This window comes from Mercenaria mercenaria, chromosome 1 (assembly GCF_021730395.1).
Source record: "Mercenaria mercenaria strain notata chromosome 1, MADL_Memer_1, whole genome shotgun sequence".
Taxonomy (NCBI): domain Eukaryota; kingdom Metazoa; phylum Mollusca; class Bivalvia; order Venerida; family Veneridae; genus Mercenaria; species Mercenaria mercenaria.
The window spans coordinates 26952126-26968839 of NC_069361.1; the positions used below are offsets into that span (position 1 = coordinate 26952126).

At 35.2% G+C, this 16714-nt stretch overlaps 1 protein-coding gene across 8 annotated transcripts in view; it reads left to right on the forward strand.

The window, feature by feature from the left end:
• Positions 1 to 16260, forward strand: part of LOC123543115 (kinesin light chain-like) — an 81743-nt gene extending 65483 nt beyond the window's left edge. For all 8 annotated transcript variants that reach the window (XM_053542837.1, XM_053542866.1, XM_053542842.1 and 5 more), the window contains 3 exons: positions 3648 to 3708; positions 10215 to 10384; positions 11565 to 16260. In XM_053542837.1, the coding sequence (XP_053398812.1) occupies positions 3648 to 3708; positions 10215 to 10384; positions 11565 to 11592 (259 nt within the window). In that variant the 3' untranslated portion in view covers positions 11593 to 16260. The remainder of the gene's footprint in view (positions 1 to 3647; positions 3709 to 10214; positions 10385 to 11564) is intronic.
• Positions 16261 to 16714: the final 454 nt, after the last annotated feature.

The window sequence follows — 16714 nt, forward strand, 5'->3', positions numbered from 1 at the left end:
AATGTTCATCTTGATGATATCTAGGCCAAGTTCGAAACTGGGTCAACTGTGTTTAAAAACTAGGTCAGTAGGTCTAAAAATAGAAAAACCTTGTGAGCTCTCTAGAGGTCATATTTTTCAAAAGATCTTCATGAAAATTGGTCAGAATGTTCACCTTGATGATATCTAGGTCAGTTTCGAAACTGTCATGTGCCTTCAAAAACTAGGTCAATAGGTCAAATAATAGAAAAACCTTGTGACCTCTCTAGAGGCCATATTTTTCATGGGATCTGTATGAAAGTTGGTCAGAATGTTCATCTTGATGAAATCTAGGTCAGTGTGGAAACTGAGTCAGCTGCGGTCAAAAACTAGGTCATTAGATCTAAAAATAGAAAAACCTTGTGACCTCTCTAGAGGCCATACTTTTGAATGGATCTTCATGAAATTTAGTCAGAATGTTCACCTTGATGATATCTAGGTCAAGTTTGAAACTGGGACACGTGCCATCAATAACTAGGTCAGTAGGTCAGATAATGAAAAAACCTTGTGACCTCTCTAGAGGCCATATTTTTCATGGGATCTGTATGAAAGTTAGTCTGAATGTTCATCTTGATGATATCTAGGTTAGGTTCAAAACTGGGTCACATGAGCTCAAAAACTAGGTCACTATGTCAAATAATAGAAAAAAAAAACCGACGTCATACTCAGTTCAAAACTGGGTCATGTTGGGACAGGTGAGCGATTCAGGACCATCATGGTCCTCTTGTTAAAGTTATGGCCCCTGAAATAGTATAAAAATGCACATTTTCACCTAATTATGTGTCTAGGTCAAAAAGTATTTGATGTAAATTCATGAAACCTTGCTTGAGTCTTTATCATGATGTGTCCTTGCACACTTGGCATTCTTCCTGAGAATCTTCGCATTTATTACAGAGTTATGGCCCTTGAAATAGCCAAAATAGTTGATCTTTTGTTTATGATGCTCATAGCTTAAAAAGTATATGGCCTAGAATAATGAATCCTTTTCATTAAATGTTTGTTGAGGCTATACCCCATTAAGACTGGAAACATTTGAATTATTCCCCCTTATTTGTAATAAATGTAACAGTGGGGGGCACACCCTGTGTCCTACAGACACATTCTAGTTGATGAATAAATCTCATATGTAAATGAAGCATGGGAAAACAAAAGTGATGCCATTAATTTCCAAAGGCATACTTAATTAATGAAAGAGTTCTAGTGGAAGATTTAACTGGTAGCTTTACTGTTAGGTTTATATTTTGAAAAATACTTTAAGATACATGGCGATATATTACATAAAGGTCATTTCAGTAACTTGATTATGTTCAAAATTGTGGAAAATGATACGTTTTCAATAGAATGTTTGTGAAGTAGTGCATTACAGTGTATTATGTAAGTGAAATTAATAGTGTGATAAAAGTAACCTGAAGATTTTTGGATAAAGTTTGAATTTTGTGATTTGAAAAGAGCTCTTAAGCAGGAAGAATATCAAAGTTAATTTCAATATTGATGTAAAGTTTTTTATGTCTGGTCTGAAAATGAAATGTTTGTACTTTGGCATGACGGCAATAATTTCATAGAAGTAGTTTGTTTTCTTATTTTCGAACTGAGACTGTAAGTCATTTCCATATACTTATCTAGCTGTCTATCCTGGCCTCTAGTAGAAAATACTGTCTGACATGTTTTTAATGGGGACAGTTTTCAGATCAGAGAAAGTTTTGAATACATGAAGTACACTAGTAGTGTTGTGTTTGAAATAGTCATAGAAATTTTATTTCTGACAGAAAAGCTTACATTAATTTGTCTCAGTTGAAGGTTTGTCAAATCCCACTTTAAAATGGAGGGGGGAGGGGTGAGGGAAGTATTTTGTTCTGCTCATGCCCATAGGTTTTTCATTTGGTATGCCCATTTGGTTTCCATTCAGTAAAGAGAGAATGCACAATGTATGACTGTCAACCTTATTGACTTGAATCAGTTCAAGCTTAATATCTGGGGTACACTTGGACCTATCAGCATCAAACACTTTGTCAGAGTGACAGAAAAACAATGTCTGATAAATAATTTTTCAGAACCTATTGGTCTTCGTGGGTAATTTGCCTGTGTCAGATTATTAATCCCCCGCCACAAGTGGTGGGGGTTATAGGAATGGTTTCCATCTGTCCGTCCGTCCTTCCGTAACACTTTCGTGTCCACTCCATATCTCCTGAGCCCCTTGAAGGAATTTCATGAAGCTTGGGTCAAATGATCACCTCATCAAGACGATGTGCAGAACTCATGAGTCAGCCATGTCAACTCAAGGTCAGTGTCACAACTCAAGGTCAAATGTTTGAGCTCTGTATCTCCTAAACCCCTTGAAGGATTTTCATGAAACTTTGGTCAAATGATCAACTCATCAAGAGGTTGTGCAGAATTCATGAGTCAGTCATGTCAGTTCAAGATTTAGGATTTAGCTGTCTTTCAGACTGCCTTGTTATGTTAGAGGTCAAAATTGCTGATTGGACGCTGGTATATATTCAGTTCTGTGACAGTATTAAACAGTCAGTATTAGCAAAAATAGAATAGCTGTTAATACAACCTACAAGAAACAGAGTTTGGTTATATAATACAAAGATGATAACTTTCCCAAATGGAAGTTATGGTTGTATGATTATGAAAGATTTGAATTTCAGTTATAATATTGGAACTAATGTAACTTTTTCTGTCTGGGGTTGGTTTGTTTAACCACAGTTGTATAAAAAGGACCAGAATTTTCTATTACTTACAGCTGTATGTTTCTGTTCTTACACCTTCTAGACTCATGTAGATTATTGGTATCTTTCCTTGTGAACATACTAAGATAATCTTGAATTCTTTTTGAAGGTCTTCTAGTATAGGATACTGAAAAATCACAGCTTAGATTTGGTTTAAAGGTCCAATACTAAGGAAAGTGAACATTTTAATTTCTTTTAAAAAGCACAGAAACTATTTCATTTTATTGGAAAATGAAAGTTGGTATGTAGAAATTCGAAATAAATCGCAGTATATGTACAATTATTTTTCTATGAAGTATGAAAAAAGTTAAAAAGACCTGGGGGGTCATTCTGTCGATTCATTGAAATTTCAACATAATACACATACATTTCTTTGAGTTCCAAAGACCTTCTGTAAATTTTGACCTGCCAATCTTCATTATTTAGTGTCTTGCAGAAGTCTGTGCACTGGCTATGAAAAAAATTGCCAACTCACTTTCCCTTAGTAATGAACCTTTAAAATAAGGCTTTTCAGTCATTTTCGACACTTGTAAGAATTCCCCAGTTCATTATGTTCATTAAAGCTCAAGTCTACATATGAAATGGTACTCATATCACTTGTTGCTGATTTCTATGTAGAATATATTGACATCCTCACAAAATTTTCTTCAGCATACTTCAAAATCGGAAATCTTGTGTTTTATTTTTTGCTCTATTCAAGAAGGTGCTGTAATTCATATAAATAACCGTGTTTGTTTCACAAGATGGCCATGTGTTGCGGGTAATCTACCTTATAAACCATTTGAATGCAGCAAACTTCAGGCCTCACCGAAAAACCTGATTTTACAGCATGTTCAGGCAGTAGTTCAAGAATATAATATTTACAATCTACTACTGCTATGTTATTTATATTTTCAGCATGAAAAGAGCAAGCTCCTTGTCAGTGCTCAACATAAGCAGTAAAGATGATAAATTACATGTAAGTATAAACATTTATTGTTAAAGCTACATTTTGAATTGGGTATCATATTGTTATTATTATCCAAAGGCATTAGTCCTGATTGTTTGGAGAGTAATTAGCTTATGGATGTAGTAGTGTTCTCTATAGTTCCTGGAAGATGTGCTTCTGTCTAGGTCAGGATCCACTCTGTGGGATCTCGCTGATTTAGTTATGTACATTTTGTATGGATGTTGCTCTTAGGTAGCTCTTGGTCAACCGGGACCATTTCTTTTCTTACCAGATGCAACAGTGGAATGCTTTAATCTTCAGTCCATAAAGTTCATAGGATGATTGTCAAATGTCATTGGAGTAAGCAGTTTGTTTTGTTGAGGGCGGAGGTCAGATGTTAAGGTCACTGTAATATCTAGACTGAAAACAGTTTCCAAAAACTGAACTACACAAATGTTCACAATCATACTAAAATGAGATAAACCTGTGTCAAAGGTCAGGTAGATTCATTTTGTGTACACACCATATCAAAAAAACTGCTGGATGGATTTTCATAGAAAAAGTAGCATCAGTTGTTAATCTCATCAATAAGGCACACACAATGCATGATCCATGTCAGGGTCAGATTTTTGCTCTGTGTTCATATCCTATGTTCTGGAGGATTTTCATGACACTGGCATCAGTTGTAGACCTCACAAAGACAGTATACAGAGCATGTGACTCAGGTCTCTAGGACAAAGGTCAAGAACACTCCTATGAGGCCAACAGTCAAATAACTTTATTTCATGTCCGATCCATATTTTTTAAATGGCTTGAAGGATTAACAAAAGACTAGCATCAATTCTTTACCTCATAAAGATAACATTCAGAGCACATGAACCAGGGATAAGGCCTAAGGTCAAGGTCATAATTTGAGACTGAAGGTCAAATAGTTTTATTTCTTGTCAGCTGCACAAGACCAAAGGTCAAATAGCATTATTTCATGCCCCACTGAAATCTTCTAAATAGCTTAAAGGGTTTTCATAAAGCATCAGTTATTTATTTAGCCAAGGCATTGTGCAGAGCTTTAAACCTAGGTCAGTAGGTCCAGTCTTCCCTGTATCTTCAGTGATAGCTCTAGTTAAAGTTGTGAAGTTGTTATACGACCTAATGTATATTGTGTCAATGTGACTAACATACCAAAACAATCAACACAGTTGTCTAAGGGCTGAAAACTGTTTCTAAGGACTACACTTCCTAGGATAATTAGGATAATAAACTTTGGTTAGAAGATAACTTCTGTTATGGTTGGAGGTCACTAGGTCGAAGGTCAAGCTAATGGTGATACTATTATATATTCCACAAAACAGAATAGTATCACACACACTTTTGTCCATCTTACAACACATATCTTTTTAGTGTTGGTATTTATAGGTGGATGGTCATGTGTCCGCATCTTTATTTCCCCGAACATGGTATAGATATCTCTGAAGCTTGTTCAAATGATTCTGCTCCGCCCAGAGCTAAAAATGGAAAAAGTGTTTAATGTCTCTTTCTCATTAACCACTTTATAGATCATCAGATTTGGTCTTTATGTAAGGTCATCTCTCAAATGTATTCAGATGATTTCAGCTTGGCCACTTTTAGGGGCAGCCAAATGTAAAATAGGAAAACCTTTAAGCACATTCTTCCCTTGAACCAGATGATGGCTGTTCAGCAAACTTGGTCTGAAGCATCGTTGTGTTTTCTTCACTAAGTTAAATTTGTTAAAGTGGTTAAGCATTGGCCATTTTAGGGGCAACTAGAGCTTGAAATAGAAAAAAACACCTTTTAACTGCTTGTATTGATGAATGACTTGATGGATCATCATAAAACTTTGTCTGTAACCTCTCATACTTTTAGCTGGACTGTTGGATGAATACATAGAGCTGTTACACTTACCCATGTCATAGCATCATTCATTCACGTCCTGATTTGGTTAAGTCCTATATTTAGCTGGTATCTCGGTATCTACTAACGTGAATTGGTCAAAGCTTCACACACTGTGCAGGTTCATAACTATTTTACATTTTTACAAAGTTATGCGCTGTTCTTGACTCATATTTTTTAGCTCACCTGTCACATAGTGACAAGGTGAGCTTTTGTGATCACCCTTCATCCGTCGCCCGTCGTCAGTCCGTCTGTGCGTCAACAATTTCTTGTCTGCACGATAGTGGTTTCATTTATGATTTTATTTTAACCAAACTTGCACATAACTTGTATCACCATAAGATCACGGTTCCTATCTTGAACTGGCCAGATCCCGTTATGGGTTCCAGAGTTATGGCCCCTGAAAGGGCCAAAATTAGCTATTTTGAACTTGTCTGCACAATAGCAGCTTTATTTATGATTTGATTTTTACCAAACTGGCACACAACTTGTATCACCATAAGATCTTGGTTCCTTTCTAAAACTGGCAAGATTCCTTTATGGGTTCCAGAGTTATGGCCCCTGAAAGGGCCAGAATTAGCTATTTTGACCTTGTCTGCACAATAGCAGCTTCATTTATGATTTTATTTTAACCAAACTTGCACACAACTTGTATCACCATAAGATCTTGGTTCCTTTCTTGAACTGGCGAGATTTCGTTATGGGTTCCAGTTACGGTATTTTGACCTTGTCTGCACAATGGCAGCTTCATTTATGATTTGAATTTAATCAAACTTGCACAAAACTTGTGTCACCATAAGATCTCAATTCCTTTCTTGAACTGGCCAGATCCCATAATGGGTTCCAGAGTTATGGCCCCTGATTAAAATTATTTTGACCTTGTCTGCACAATAGCAGCTTCATTTATGATTTGATTTTAACCAAACTTGCACACAACTTGTATCACCACAAGATCTTGCTTGCTTTTTTGAACTGGCCAGATTCCATCATGGGTTCCAGAGTTATGGCCCCTTAAAGGTCCAAAATTGGCAAATTTGGCTTTTGCAGCCATATAGAGACTTCATTTATGGTTTTGTTTGATACAAACTTCCAAAATATCTTCAACAACAATAAATCTTGGATTCCGTTACAAATCAGATCCAATCGTAGGTTCTAGAGTTATTTTATATCTGATTACCTCCCCTGATTGTAATCAAAATGGATTTATATCAGTAAGTACATACAGGACTTATTTTAAATTTCATTATTGTTATAAGTTGGAGTGAGACAATCAGGGTAGATAATTATGTCTCCCCCAGGAGACATATTGTTTTTGCCCTGTCCGTCCATCCGTCCGTCCGTCCGTCACACTTCATTTCCGAGCAATAACTGGAGAACCATTTGACCTAGAACCTTCAAACTTCATAGGGTTGTAGGGCTGCTGGAGTAGACGACCCCTATTGTTTTTGGGGTCACTCCATCAAAGGTCAAGGTCACAGGGGCCTGAACATTGAAAACCATTTCCGATCAATAACTAGAGAACCACTTGACCCAGAATGTTTAAACTTCATAGGATGATTGGTCATGAAGAGTAGATGACCCCTATTGATTTTGGGGTCACTCCGTCAAAGGTCAAGGTCACATGGGCCTGAACATTGAAAACCATTTCCGATCAATAGCTAGAGAACCACTTGACCCAGAATGTTGAAACTTCATAGGATGATTGGTCGTGAAGAGTAGATGACCCCAATTGATTTTGGGGTCACTCGTCAAAGGTCAAGGTCACATGGGCCTGAACATTGAAAACCATTTCCAATCAATAACTAGAGAACCACCTGACCCAGAATGTTGAAACTTGATAGGATGATTGGTCATAAAGAGTAGATGACCCTTATTGATTATGGGATCACTCCGTCAAAGGTCAAGGTCACAGGGGCCTGAACATTGAAAACTATTTCTGATCAATAACTAGAGAACCACTTGACCCAGAATGTTGAAACTTCATAGGATGATTGTACATGCAAAGTAGATGACCCCTTTCGATTTTGGGGTCACTCCATTAAAGGTCAAGGTCACAGGGGCCCGAACATTGAAAATCATTTCCGGTCAGTAACTTGAGAACCACTTGACTCAGAATGTTGAAACTTAATAGGATGATTGGTCATAAAGTTTAGATGACCCCTAACGATTTTGGGGTCACTCTGTGAAAGGTCAAGGTCACAGGGGCCCGCACATTGAAAACCATTTCCGGTCAGTAACTTGAGAACCATTTGACCGAGAATGATGAAACTTCGTAGGATGATTGGTCATGCAGAGTAGATGAACCCTAACGATTTTAGGGTCACTCTGTGAAAAGTCAAGGCCACAGGGGCCTGAACATGGAAAACCATTTCCAATCAATAACTTGAGAACCTCTCGACCCAGAATCTTGAAACTTCATAGGATGATTGTTCATGCAGAGTAAATGACCCTTATTGTTTTTGGGGTCACTCCGTTAAAGGTCAAGGTCACAGGGGCCTGAACATTGATAACCAGTTCCGATCAATAACTTGAGAACCACTTGACCCAGAATGTTGAAACTTCATACTAGGATGATTGAACATGCAGAGTAGATGACCCCTATTGATTTTGGGGTCAGTCTATTAAAGGTCAAGGTCACAGTGGCCTGTTCATGTAAAATCATTTTTTGGAAATAACTTGAGAACCACTTGACCTACAATGTTGAAACTTAACAGGATGATTGGACATGCAGAGTACATGACCCCTATTTATTTTGAGGTCACTTGATCAAAGGTCAGGGTCACAGGAGCCTGAACTAGGCCACGAGTGTTGAAATTTAGCGGGATGACTGGACATGCCAAGTAGATGATCCCTATTGCAGCCAACATTCAGTGTCTCTTTGACTTTCGCTCCTGACCCCTATTGACTTCTTGCCTATAGGACTTTGCATTGGGGGAGACATGCGCTTTTTTACAAAAGCATTTTCTAGTTATGGACTGATTTTATGTCAAATTACCTCCCTTTATTTCAAATTAAAATGGGTATATCTCTGTAACTAATGAAGAGACTGATCTGAAATTCCATTTATGTCAACAGATTTATTTGGCAGATCCTTCTTTTGTTCACTTACAATATTTTTTTTTAATTACTTTCCTTTTACGTTACTATAAATAGCTTATTTTTAGTAACTTTTTTATTATTGGCCATAGGAAAAAACCGAGACCACTTTTCTGTGGTACAACATGGATGGTACCTCCAATTTTTAGGTGTATTTTGACATATCTATACCTTGTAAGAATTTTTTTTACTTTTTGGTTAAATTTCTTCCCTTTGTTGTTCCTGTCCTTTGGATTTAGATATTTTTCTGAGGACCTTCTTGTCCTCAAGTGCAATGATAACAGGTGAGCGATATAGGGCCATCATGGCCCTCTTGTTTATGGAAACTTACCCGTAATACACTCGTTCAGTATGATGATTTGACATGCAATGCAAAGGTCCCATAATGCTGTTTGGCTTTTTCACAAAGTTATGCCCCGTTTTCAGTTGTACAATATTTTTGATGTGATCTTTTAGTGTTGTAAGATATGAAAGTTCTGGTACTCCAGTTTGTTGCACCTTTTGTATTTGTTTATGTTCATGTTTTCATAATTTTAACTTCTTTAGTGAAATATCAAGCATTGCTGACCTCCAAAAGCTCTTGTGGTTAGAAAAAATGAATGTGAAATTAATTTTGAACTTAAAATATATTAGGTAATTTATCACCTGGCAAGATACAAAATTGTACTTGTGATACAAAAATTAGTATGTTTTGCTTATTCAGAAACAGTGATTAGTAGTTTCTTTTCCTTTCTTTGGAGCAGAATACATAAAACCATAGCATTTTTCCATTGTTGTTGATCATAAGAACACTGATTACTCATATTTAAATTCATAACATTTCTTACATAGTATAGTGAAAATTGCATCTATTGTTATCTCAATGTTGAAACAGTGACATTTTCTGATTATAATCCTTTATTATACATCCGAAGGGACATTATTATGTCACATTATATTATGATGCCAGTTTCCGTCCATCCGCTCTGTAAGTCTTGAACCCCTTGAAGGATTTTGAAAAAATTTAAAACAAATGTTCACCACATGGAGACGACATGCACAGTAAATAAATAATGTTTTGGATGGCTCGCTTCAAGGTCAAGGTCACACATAGGGGTCAAAGGTCATATGACTTTGTTTTGTGTCCACTCAATAACTCTTGAACTGCTTGAAGGATTTAAAGAAACTTGGCACAAATGTTCACCACATTGAGAAGACGTGCAGAGCACATGTTTCAGATGGCTCGCTTCAAGGTCAAAGTCACACTTAGGGGTTAAAGGTCATACCTCTGTAACTCTTGAACCCCTTGAAGAATTTCAAAAGAACTTTACACAATGTTTACCACATCAAAACAATGTGCAGAGCACATGTTTTAGATGGCTTGCTTCAAAGTCAATGTCACAGGGGTCAAAGGTCAAACTTAGGACATATATTGCTCTGCATTGCGATACTCTTGTTATATTTCAGTAAACCACTGAAAAAAAAAAGAAATTAATTGTAATAATTACATTGGGGATATATAGGTGTATTGAAGTATGTTTTTGTAACTCTAGCATGACTTTGCTGGAGGGGAATTGGTCCGAGTATCATCCTGGGGTGATTGGGAGGTTGTACATTGTTCTAGTCAGTACAAAAAGGCCACTGGCAAACAATATACACAAGGAACCAGTAGCCAGGTCAAGATACTTGACCCTGCATCAAGCAGGGTACCGGCTTCAGGAAGGTAGGACTAGAGTTATCTCCCCTGTAGGGATGAGGAGGATAGGTGGTTATAGTTGAGATGTTATGGGGTCGGTGGATTGCACCATGGTTACTGGAACCTGTTTATATTGGTTGCATTTTTATGTTGTGAATTTATGATCCTTTTTTATTGGGCATATTTTTGTTACTGCCTTATTTTAATGCAATTTTAAAGTCTTATATTGGGTTTATGAGTTAAGGTTTTGATTGGAAACAATATTTTTATTGCCTACACCTATGTTCAGCTTGCTTTATTCATATTGAGGGTTTCGATATTGTCATGGAATAAAAGGGCATTTCATTGTTTAAGCATTGCCATGAGTATTTATGTCTCCCACCACACAGTGGTGTGGGAGACATACTGATTTACTTCTGTCTCTGTGTGTGTGCGAGTCTCTGTTTCTGTCACAAATCTTGTCCACATTGGAAAGTCTAACATTTCTCATCTCACCAAACTTGAACAAAACGTGTTTGCCAATAAGTCCTCAGCCAAGTTCAATAACTAGCCAAATTGTCCCAGGCACTTCAGAATGATGGCTCTTGAACTTGTTTTTGTTCATCAAAGTACTGAAAGTCTGATAAGGCAGTTGAGGTCTTGCTGCATGGTTGTCTCATATACTACTATTCAGATGATTAGGCAGTTGTGGGAGACATGCACTTTTCTCAGAAGCAGCTCTGGTTTACTTTTGATTTTATACAGGGAAGGTTTGTTATAAGGAGAAACATTTAACTGAAAATTGTCCTCAGACCTAGGGTTATGAGAATGCTTTGAAGTTATGAGAATGCTTTGAGTTGCACATAGGAATATAAATTTAGGATTGTTTTAGCAATTTATTAAATTGTTTGTCTTGTTATTTTCAAAGAACAGAAATATCTTATGTAACATACAGTTTGCTTATGAAAATAGTTCAGTGAAATCATCATATAAAAAATATAACCTCCTCATGATAAAACTGTTTCAAGATAATTATCAACATACAGTTCTTATGACATGTAAACAGATGAGAATACATTGCAAACATAAGGCATCATCAGTTGTAGAGTATTTCTAGGATTCTGTTGAAGATACAAAATGTGTAATAGCTGTTGTTTCATTGCATCTTTGATTTATGGTGAAATGAGTTTGATGTCTTTAAATTTTCTAAATTTTGTGTATTTTTCAGGAAAGTCGAAGATCTTTTGGTGATTTAAGTGTTCGAGGACGGACGGCCAGTTCTGATCAACTTGCAAATCGACCATTTTGACCATGACTTTTGCTTATTTACATTAGAAATTTTTATTTAATGATTCTTAGGAATCGGTACCAAGATCAACCTTGTGAGACTTTCATCATGGACGCTCCAGATGTTAATCAGTAAAACAGTAAAGAACAACAGTGTGTCATGGATAATAAAATGCTGAAATACATTGGTTGAAAGGTCTACTATCAACCTTTGTGCTTTATTTATAGATTACCATAGTTTGGCTATATATATGAAAGTGCTTTGTACACAGCTACTGAAAACTATGTGTTTGGATTGATGTAACACGCATTATTTATTAACTGTGTAAACAGATTTGTACATAAGAAAGCGAGCATAGAAGAAAGAAAAAAATCAGCATATGTTTCATGTGATAACAAGAACAAGTTTGCTGTAAGACTTTGCAAAGTTGCTTTTGGTATTGACGTGTTGTGATTAAAAACAGTGCTGATGATACAACATTGTTTTCTCTGTTTGTGGCTTTATCGTCTTGGGAAATGAATAAAATACTTTATTCTTACATGGTAGTACACTGCATGACTAGGGGCATTGTGAGTTTGATCGACAAGCTTGAAACAGTGTTGTATTTTTGGCAATGTGTTCATAAAATCCAATTGTTACATTACCATTATATGGGGAATTGTTATATTTTAACAATGTGTTTGTTAAAGTATTAAGGGTATTTATGTTAACATTGGAATTGTTTTTAAACCATTTAAATGTACCGCTTATTGGAAAAAAAGATATCTCATTATAATAGACTGGTTGAGAATCACTTGTGTCACTCTTGTACGTTATGCAATACCTAAGCACGATTTGCCAAATATTTTGCTGTCTTGAAATGTATACAGTTTTAAGTGCAGATTGTTTTGAATTGCAGATTTTTTCACCCATAAATTAAACCAGCAGTACTTACTATTGCTTTTTTTTTTTTTGCAGAACTTTTTTCGGAATGAAGGTATAAACATAATTTTTTGTATATGAAACTGTTTTATACAAATAATCAGTGTTTTGTTTACTGCAACAGGTTTCAGTTAAATTGATATCAATTAACAGCTTCTAATTAAAGAAAAAGTTTGTATTTCTTACTTTGAATTGTTTTACTTGCTATAGTGACAAATTTAGACCCTCTTTAATTGAAGAACTTTAGATACAGTGATTGTTAGCCAGTTTGTTTCTCATAGTTTACACATTGTTCATAGTGAACATTAATTCACCCCAGAACATTAATATCGTGGTCTCAATATTTTACATGTGTACTGTACATAGTTCTAACGCTTTATGCTGCATGCATTCTGCTCATTCTTTTAATTAGACATTTTTATCAGCCTATTAATTGTCAGGTATAACTTGATAAAAGACAAAACAGGAAACTATATTTCTGTATATTATCAATACAAAGTTCATATTACCATTTTTGGTGGTTGATATAAATTTGAATGATACTGGTATTGATTAAATTGCTATAAATTTCAGATATTTTAGAAGTTAGGAATTAATTCGAAAATTAACCATAGCTTGCCTGTATCAGGTTTATCTATTTCAGCTTGGAATAGTGTCAAGGTCATGATAATCTTCAGTGGCACAAAGTGCAATGAGTTTGTTTAAAGTACGATTGTAACACTCACCTTCGATAGTTTAGCTGGATTGTAATAGTTTTAATAATATCCTGTGAAAATCACATATTTTCTTTGAAACTGTGATTCCTGTAGCTTGCGAGGATGTGTTTGAAATTTCAAATTATTAACCTGTAATATTACCTTCCTGAAGGCCTATCTGTAAAACTTCAGTTAGATCTGTCACTGTCGTATATACATAAAGAGAGATAACATACAGATATGTTTAGGATCCATTGGTTAAAGTGAGTAATAGTTCATTGATCATGTAAACACAATGGGAGATAAATAAATACACTGCTAGACATTAGAAATTTATATATTCATAGTCAGTCCTGGTAGATCAGTTCAGATGAAGTCTTATATCGAAGTTAAAAGCAAAAGAAAGTATTCGGCAAGGTACCTAAACACAAACAAAACTGACAGTAATACGCAAAAAACACACATGAAAATAACAGCTACATAAAACTTGACACACATGAAAATAAATTCTACGTACAAACTTGAAAATAAAGATGGCTGAGTCTTTATCCAAAAGCATATCTTTTTTAAATGGAGACAAGAACTTGAACGGAAACGCGAAGAATTGACTTTGCTGAACTATCAGGAGTGATATTTGGTGACTTTAACAGTCTATAACATTCCTTATCATCTGCTGTAAATTCTTGTTCATCATGCTAATCACTGTATAATGTTAATATCGGCAATTCTGTGTATTTTTTTGTGGGCGTGTCATTTTCATCAACATTAAGTCGAGTACTGTCATTTGAAAATGACCTCTTTGAAATGTCAATATAAAATTTGCTGTATATCCAGTTAAAGAGTAACTGTTCAGAGCATTTGGGGATGCCAGACCGATTTTCCTGGTGTAGGTAAAAGTAATGGGAAAGCCAGTCTAGTATGTAAGAATTAATTGTCAGTTATTTTCATGAAGCGTAAACATGTTTTTATTACCTTTATACAAGTGTACCAGTGTTAGTTTTAAACTGAGATATGTGCTTGTCAAGAAAAAAAGGTTCATCTTGGTATATCTTACATAGGCTTTTATTGATTGACTTTGGTCACTTCACATGGCAGTGCTCGTCTGAGTGGACTTCAGCTGCCTTTACATTGATACTAATTTGTGCTTCTTAAGAAAACTGTGCTTGCCATTTGTGATGTGTTAATCTACAATCATGCCTCAGATATGCATTTTATGTTGATTATTGTCACCTTTTATTAGCATAAATTTTGTACAAATGGGAAAACTTGCAATACATGACGGTATCTAGTATGAATGGGTTTTGGCTAGATGTGCTAGTACAATTGAACAAAACGTTTTGGCATTTTTATGTAGTCACAGTTGGATTGGCATTATGTAAGTTTAAAATCGAGAGGCAATGTATGAGAGTTAGTTACCTTCGGTGTTTGCTTGATGAAATGTCAGGTTATTTACATATCTGGTATTGCCATGAACCATGTTTACCAAAAGGTTATGTATACTAGACTGATTTGGCTTTGGATTCCCCTAGAAAATGTAACAGATTTCATGGAACTAGATTTGTAAATGACTGTTGTAGTTGATTTTAAAGGAAGAAATTGTTTTACATAGTTTTAAGGACACATTTCCAAAAGAAAGAAGAAATTGAACTGTACTGTGATTTATCTGTGTAATCATGTGAACGTTACTATGGAAATGTGCCATTGTGTTTACTTTAATACTGCACTTTGTGTTTTTAAACTGCTGACACGGATATTTATGAATGCAGTACAACTACAGTGAGAAATGTCTAGTGTCTGGGTTGTGAACAGTAATATGTGGAAAAGCTTTCTCTGTTAACAAAAAAAGGATAAAGAATTCAGCTCCTGACAATTACACATTCTCATCTCTCGGAGAAGTCAAATTTTGTTAAGCAACTGCAATGCATTTTTTTTGTTTCATATGTTATAAAAGAGTAATTTTTACACAAAAAATTATAATGAATGAAATTTTGATACTGGTAAAATGTTGGTGTAATAAGATGGCCTGTTATACATTATTTGGCGATATCTTTGCTTATGTAAATTTGCATACTATTATTACAGATTGCACATTGTTATAAAACCATTATATAAGTCATTAAACATGTTAACGTAATACATTTATAGATTATGTTTGTCTTTCAATGTTTCTGACATGTTGATTATGATTTTATTTGCAATATAACGTGCTTGAGATTGGATGATTATTGGCTGTTGGCTTTTTTGTCAAGGTCAACTTTAAACTGTGGCAGTGTATGTTACAGGAAGATGCAAAGTCATCTGCTGGTGTTTTATCAGCTAAATTACAAAGTAGGAAGTTAATTTTAATTTTAATTTCCTGAAGCTAAAGTTTAAATGGTATTTTATATACTTTCCTTAAGTGTCCTGTTAAAACTAATGTTGAAATAATATTTAAAATGGAATCAGTAATTGTGCTGCAGATAGGACAGTATTGCCACAGATTAGGGCTGACCTTCCTCATCTCCATAAATTAAAAAAGAAAAAAGAAAGTGGCACAAGTTTCAGTGAAAGTTTACCTCTGCATAAGAAGATGTTAACGTTAATTGAAATGTTTATTAGGTCACTTTTGGTATTTAGCAGATTAAAAATGGGATAAAATTCAGGCCAGAAGTATTTCACTGAGTTATGGTTGTATACAGATATGAATAATTATTGCTCTTCAAAACAAATTAAAACATGAGAAGTTTTGTATAACAACATATGAGTAGGTAGATAAAAGATATAGATCCCAATTTATTGCAATGTGTACAATGCATGTGTAAAGAAAAAAATATGCTTTAAGAAATAGTTATGAAAGGTTACTTCAAGTAGGTATATTTGTCTGGACAATGTTTTTTGCAGAAGATTGTGCATGATGTATTTTAGCAATGGGTTGTGTTTATTTGAGTGGACAAGGGGAATAACTGCTATATACAAACAATTTGAGTGATCAGTTCTTGTTGTGCCTATGTTATTTATTAAAATTATCCAAATATCATGTATATTGTGTTTGTTATTTATGTCCAGATAGTTGCTACATGAGATATAAATTATACGCCCAGATGCAATGTATATGGAGGCTACATTAGTCATGCATGTCCATCCGTCTGTCCATTGTGTTCACCTATATCTCCTTAAGTGCTTTGAAGATTTCCAAAAAAAACTAGCATCAGTTGTTAATACCAAGATGACATGCAGAACCACAACTTGTTCAGGGTCATACTTGGGTCAATGTCCCACTCAATATCTTCTAAACTGCTTAAAGAATTTCTTAAAACTCGCATCAGTTGTCTATTACCTCATCAGAACGACATGCAGAGTGCACACCCTAGGTCACTAACTTCAAGATCGAGGTCACAAAAGTTAAATAGCCTAACTTTGATTCTGCCGTTCTAAAATGCTGAGAAGATTTTCATAAAACTAGTGTCAGTTGTTTACATCATAGAGTTGATGTGC